The sequence below is a fragment of the Carassius gibelio genome, chromosome B19, assembly GCF_023724105.1.
Source record: "Carassius gibelio isolate Cgi1373 ecotype wild population from Czech Republic chromosome B19, carGib1.2-hapl.c, whole genome shotgun sequence".
NCBI classification, from domain to species: Eukaryota; Metazoa; Chordata; class Actinopteri; order Cypriniformes; family Cyprinidae; genus Carassius; species Carassius gibelio.
Window position 1 is genome coordinate 127,058 of NC_068414.1, and position 6,271 is coordinate 133,328.

Genomic DNA, 6,271 nt, shown 5'->3' on the forward strand with positions numbered 1-6,271 from the left:
TCTTTCCTCAGACAAGTAATGATATGGAGCACTACACAAGCAACTACAATGTGACATGCCCTAGGTGGAGTTACTCTGATGTGCTTCAGGCACTGAAACCTTGACTTTATCAGCCCAAATGCCATCTCTATACGACCTTTTGCTTTGCTGATATTCTCTGCATCATCAACTGTGTATAAAAATTTTCCACTGGCAAAAAAGCAAAGTGCAATGGACACCGTCTGTGGGACTGTGAGCGCTCTGTTGCGGCGTGTATTATTTGCAATGTATGGTCTTAGTAACCTACAAATATATGCAAAACCCATCTCTTGAGAACCTATATCAGTCATACAGGTAGCTGTCATTAAAAGCCAATGGGTCTGACCTGTCTCTGAAAGTTCTCTCTCTTTGAAATGCCCTCCACAAGACTATAGCTCCTTCATCCACCACCTCATCTATTAAAGGACAAGCCATGGTTTAGTTTGGAAACGAGTTCAGCTCCCTATTTATATACTTTTAATTACCAAACTCATTAACCAAACTCACCAATTAAACACGCAAGTTTTGAACATTTCTTAGTGTATTTATACCTTATAATTTCTTACATTTATTAGTAAAGTACATATCCTTATTTATTTTAAAAAATGTTTTATTAATAGTGGTTAAGTAAAATAAAATGACAGGTAAGTATAAATGGTATGCTCGTTAAGCCTGAACTCAGACTTAGCCTGACAGTTAGCCTGCCTCGGACCAGGTTAATTTGCCAGCATAAGTTGCCGGGGTAACGGAGTTTGAACTTTAAATTTGATTTATGAAACCGAATCTACCAAAAATAAGTCTGGCTTATACTCTAATCTTGGTTTATGTTAAAAATGTAAAAGATTGGATGACCAATAATTTTCTCCAATTAAATTCGGATAAGACTGATATTAATTATTGGACCAAAAAAAAAAAAAAAAAAACTGTACACAGAATCTTGTAGATTACAATTTGCAACTAGACGGATGTACTGTTACTTCCTCTACAGTCAAAAAGCAACTTTTGAAAATCATATTTCCCAGATTACAAAAACTCCATTCTTCCATCTTAGAAACATTGCCAAACTACGAAACATGCCATCTGTTTCTGATGCAGAAAAGATAGTTCATGCATTCATAACCTCTAGACTGGACGATTGTAATGCACTTCTGGGTGGTTGTCCTGCATCTTCAATAAACAAGCTACAGGTAGTCCAAAATGCAGCAGCTAGAGTCTTTACCAGGTCAAGAAAATGATCATATTATCCCAATTGTACAGTCTCTGCACTGGCTACCTATTAAGTTGCGTATCAGTTACAAATTATCATTACTTACCTATAAGGCCCTAAATGGTTTAGCTCCTGCACACCTAACCAGCCTTCTACCATGTTACAATCCATACAATCATCACGCTCCCTAAGGTCACAAAACGCTGGACATTTGGTAGTCCCTAGGATAGCAAAGTCCACTAAAGGAGGTAGAGCTTTTTCACATTTGGCTCCCAAACTGTGGAATAGCCTTCCTGATAATGTTCGGGGTTCAGACACACTCTCTCGGTTTAAATCTAGATTAAAAACGCATCTCTTACACCAAGCATTCAAATTATGTATCTCTTAAATTGTGACTGCAGTTGCATCTGATCAAATGCGCATTCTTATTCTTTAGCTTGGGTTAAACTAATTAATTTTACTTTGTTGGAACAGCAGCTATGATAATTATGTCTCTATTTGTTTCTCTGTTTTGCCACACAAGCTCTAATCTGGATCCAGAACACCTGAGAAGACATGATGCTAACCCTGAATCAACAAACATAACTAACAAATATTGCTACAAGTGTGACTGCATCATATAATAATTATTAATAATATTCATCGTTTGGCTGACTGTCTTATATTAATTTTTCAAAAAAATCCTGTCATACGTGCACAAACTGACAGTCACCACTTATAAGCTACTACTAAATATTGTAGAAACATAATTTTCTGTTGCTTTGTAAAGATTTGTATTGTAAATAGTGCTATACAAATAAACTTGAACTGAAAATCACGAATGGGTGATAGACTTGTGGCTTTAGCTACACTGTGTTTCTAAACTCATATCCCATCTTCTTCAGCTCTCAACGGAGGCGGTCGCATTTCTTTTCTCTCCAAATTTTCTCCCAGGCAAGCAGTGTAGCCAGACCTTTCTCGCGGTCCTCGACCACGCCCACAGACACCTGCTGATTGTTGACTCTGTCTAGGACCTGACCAAGGCTGTCTCCATTGCAACTTGCTGTATAATCTGCGGACTGAGGCATCGAGAGAATCGCAACTCTCCAGGCCTACAAATACATTAACTCTTACATATATACGGATATGCATTCACCACCCCACCCCTCACCACTTTGTTCCGCCAGTCTGGAAAGTGCGTCTGACCAGCTCTTTAATAGCTGCAGAACCAGATGACTGTTTGCTTGCGCTGGATTACCTCAACCCCCCCCCCCCAGTTTCACTGGGAGTCTAAACAGTTCTATTTGCGAATCATTTCGTCAATGATTTTTTTAGAATTATAACAGACTGCTACTGCATCAAAAACCTTACGCTAGTACAGGCTCAGCAGACCAAATACTAAACTGACCTTTAGAGATGCCTGCCATTTTCCTAACAAAAATGTAAAACCTATCAATAACCCATCTGAAGGTGTAAAATGTTGTGCCAGTGTTGATACAGGGAGTGCGCTTTTATTGCACACGGATTTAAAAGCATTAGAGAGAGATCAACAAGGAGCATTAGGAAACATTTAACGGCTCAAACCTATTTGGGGGATGCAAGGGGAAAATTAAACTGCTCATTTGAAGTTACCAACACGAAGAAAATCAAGTTCACTGCATAAGATGCACGCAAAAATCTGCAGTGCTTCAAGGAAGTGGACGTTCACGCAGAACTCTTTTGGCACAAGTGCCAATTAACAGAATTCCCTTTACAGCATCATGGGCAATGTATTCCACCTTTACAGTACTCCTAAAAAAGGGAGCTCACAGCAGGTCCCTTTAAAAGGTTTATTAACTTCCCTAACGAGAAAAGGGAGCCTTTCCTTCTGGCAAGAGAATAGGTACAGTAGGACTACCCACTTCCTCGCACAAAATCAATTGGTTAAACTAGACAAGAAAAACAGAAACGAGAATAAGTTTGCTCCCCCACATTTATTGAAGACCAGCTAAAGTCTTCTTGTGCTCTTGAACCACTACAGGACCGAGCGAGGCCTTCCCTTCCCACTGAAGGCCTAGAAAAAGCAGACACCAAAGTTAAGTGCTTGAAGGGTCAAAAACCAAGCTTAAAAGCACCTTCCTACCTCCAAAAGGAGAAGCAGCAGTTCCACCATCAGGACCACATGTTGAGTCACAGCAACCACAAACCTGGTTGTTCCCATCAGCAGCAAGCCACCTGCAATACGAAAAATCAGACATGGCACCTTTAATGTATTCGTAAGTGGCATGAACATACCCATTGGCAAAGGAACAGGATTTGTGGAGCGCGTCACTAGGTGCAGAAGCAAGAGTGGCCTTCAGAACACACGTCATGTAGATCTGCAAGAGACACCACGGGTAAGGGGACACAAACCAAAGCAAATGGGAGAGGTCATTCTCCAACACTCATAATACATACAGAAGGACTGGATCCCCCCTGGAACATGAAGGCCTCCAGCTGGAACCGGATTTTGTCTTCCTGGGATCGAGGCATGAAGCGCGAGCTGGAAGCGGTGACCTTGGCATCCACAAGACATCTAAGGAGTAAAAAGTAGTTGTCAGGGACAAAGCGGTTACAAGGAGCAAACTCGAGAACAAGTCAACTCTGCAGCATCTGGTGACATGAACACACCCATGATTCTCAATGAACAAATATCTCGGAAGGGCGTTCACATCAGGTACTTGGGTGGCCACACAGCTGTCCACAAACACACGCAGAGGGACGTGGTTGTATACCTTCACAGATGCCTCAACATTAATAACGTCACCCAGGAAGTAAGAGTTTGAAGGCCTCTCATAGGACCAGTCATCTGCAAGAGGGAAGAACTGCTTAGGCACAGCCTCGTTCAGAAGGCAGAAGGTCTAGAGAAACTGCACAAACCAGTCATGAGCTTCAGGGAGAACACCAAGACTTCTTCACCAGCCTCCGTTGAGGCATAAGGGACCCAAGTTGGCTTCAAGGCACTACTGCTGACATTTTGAAACCTGCAGTTCAAGAAGTGACCAATTAAATGGGCTTCCAGTTCCACCACTGCAAGCAATGCCACAAGTCACAAAAGGTCGCTTACCTTTGATAGTGGCATTGAACTCCAATAACTGCACCACCTGCACGGGTAATCGGAGTGCCAGCAAACGCCTCAGGAGTGTAGGTAAGGGCATAGGTGTAGACAAGCTCATCCTTGGTCATCTATAGGAGACTGACGTTGTTACCAAGAGGGTTCTCCGAAAAAGAGAACCCATTCCAAAAGGCATCTTAGCAAGTCATGCCATAACACTTGGTTACCCGAGTAAGCAGTTATTAAGAGTCTTTCCCACTATAAGAGAACCGTCCCATGGATGGTTCCCTGAATCTAGAACGTCGATACCAAAACAAGGGCCCCATTTTTAGTAGGGTTCAATAAATCTAGTAACACTTAACAGCTCTTACCATCAAGACACTGTTGCAGTCCTGCAGTTCATTCTCAAAGAAGAGCACCTTAGAGCCTGGGACCAAACCGACAACAGGACATCCTCCCAGAGTCAGACCAGATGGCTGGATCAGTTCACCATTGCTAAACAAGTCCTGCTGTACCTCCACATGAATCCGGTTCTCACCGCATTGAATAGCTACACTACTGGGGGTCACAGGTTGCCTCAAATGGAAATCCACCGCCATCTCACTCGGCACTTCTGGAACAATGGGAAACCTCCAGTCCAAAGGCTTCACTGGACCCTGCAACACCTGCTTCTCCTGAAGACCAAGAGGCTCTTGTGCAAATCCTCTGTAGTCGAGACTCTGAAACAGAGAGGCCTTCTGCAAAGTGTTCCCGAGCACTTGAGAAGAAACAGGCACTCTGGAAGCTGGATATGATTGATGCTTCTTGCTTTTTGGACTTTGACTGGAACTCAAACTTCCAATAGCATTCTTCAGATCAAACACCACAAGCACAACCAGCACTAACAGACATTGCAAAAGACCCATCCTGACAAACGTTAACACAATACCCACCAGTGCTCGTCTTTGCCATTAAGTACAGCTTTGAATTTAAGCGGCTCCTCCCCTTTCAGCTTGATTGATTACCTTTGGACCTCCAAAGGTCTCTGGGCCTGTAATTAACAAATGAGAACGTTCTGGAATGTCACTAGCCAATGGAAGGCTTGATAAGGATCTGAGATTTTCATCTACACTTATTCACAATTTTACAATTAAAGTTTGAAAGTGTGTTTATGATAGACAAAGAATGTCATTAAAAAAGCGCCTGATATGACTCAAATAATAGAGAATATTCATAAAAATCTCTCTCTCTCTTTTTTAAAGAGTTTTTAGTTTATCATTGGAAAAGATTTGGAAAAATGTAGAATTACATCACTTGCTCCCCAGTGAATGGGTGGCATCAAAACGAAAGTCCAAAGAGCTATTATAAATATCAAAATAATCCACAAGTAATTCACATCAATTACGGTCTTGTGAAGGGAAAGGTTGTCTGTTTATAAGAAACAAATCCATCGTTGAGAAATTCAAATGATTGCTTCCGGCCAAAATATGATCTCATAATCCCAACTAAAGGTGCCATAGAATGCATTGATACAATATTTTAAATGAGATCTACATAAAAAGGTACGTGGCTTGGGTATGGGCAAAAATTCTCTGGAACGGTTTTACATGTCCGTTTACAACCCTGGGATTTGTCCCTAGAATTATTTGGAAGGGTCATGAACAATAATGTTGAGCTCTGCTCTGATTGGCTGTTTCACAGCGCAGATCTCTTCTGTCCAGCGTGAACGATGGCGAGATTAGGCATCCAACCTGATATGTTTGAGCCTGTATCAGATGAAGATAAAGATTTGGAAAGAATGTTTAGCGTCCGCGTGAACGAGTCTTGAGAGAGTTGTCAGTGAAGATGTGGACACAGCCTCTGTGTTGCTTTTATACGCGTTTTCTCTCAATAAGAATTGAATCTCGAGATCCAATGAGAATCACCCAGTTGTCAATGAAGAGGGAGGGACTATCGTTAATTAGCTGGAACCTGTAGAATACAAAAAGACCAAAGGGCAATAGCTTCACTTTGTG

General features: G+C 41.7%; 1 protein-coding gene across 1 annotated transcript; it reads right to left on the reverse strand.

Moving 5' to 3' along the window:
* Positions 1–3,158: 3,158 nt before the first annotated feature.
* Positions 3,159–5,246, reverse strand: LOC127979597 (zona pellucida sperm-binding protein 3-like). The gene is made up of 8 exons (XM_052585176.1): positions 4,649–5,246; positions 4,290–4,408; positions 4,103–4,206; positions 3,854–4,031; positions 3,641–3,758; positions 3,479–3,561; positions 3,327–3,418; positions 3,159–3,257 (listed from the first exon to the last, which is right to left on the reverse strand). The coding sequence occupies exons 1-8, from the start codon at positions 5,180–5,182 to the stop codon at positions 3,178–3,180; spliced, it is 1,308 nt and encodes a 435-aa protein (XP_052441136.1). The 5' UTR covers positions 5,183–5,246; the 3' UTR covers positions 3,159–3,177.
* Positions 5,247–6,271: the final 1,025 nt, after the last annotated feature.

Coding starts and splice junctions, on each gene's coding strand:
- LOC127979597 (XM_052585176.1), bottom strand. CDS start 5,182: ATGGGTCTTTTGCAATGTCTGTTAGTGCTGGTTGTGCTTGTGGTGTTT. Junction 4,207..4,289: donor GTTCAATGCCACTATCAAAG/GTAAGCGACCTT, acceptor CTTGAACTGCAG/GTTTCAAAATGTCAGCAGTA. Junction 3,759..3,853: donor TTGTTCATTGAGAATCATGG/GTGTGTTCATGT, acceptor TTTACTCCTTAG/ATGTCTTGTGGATGCCAAGG.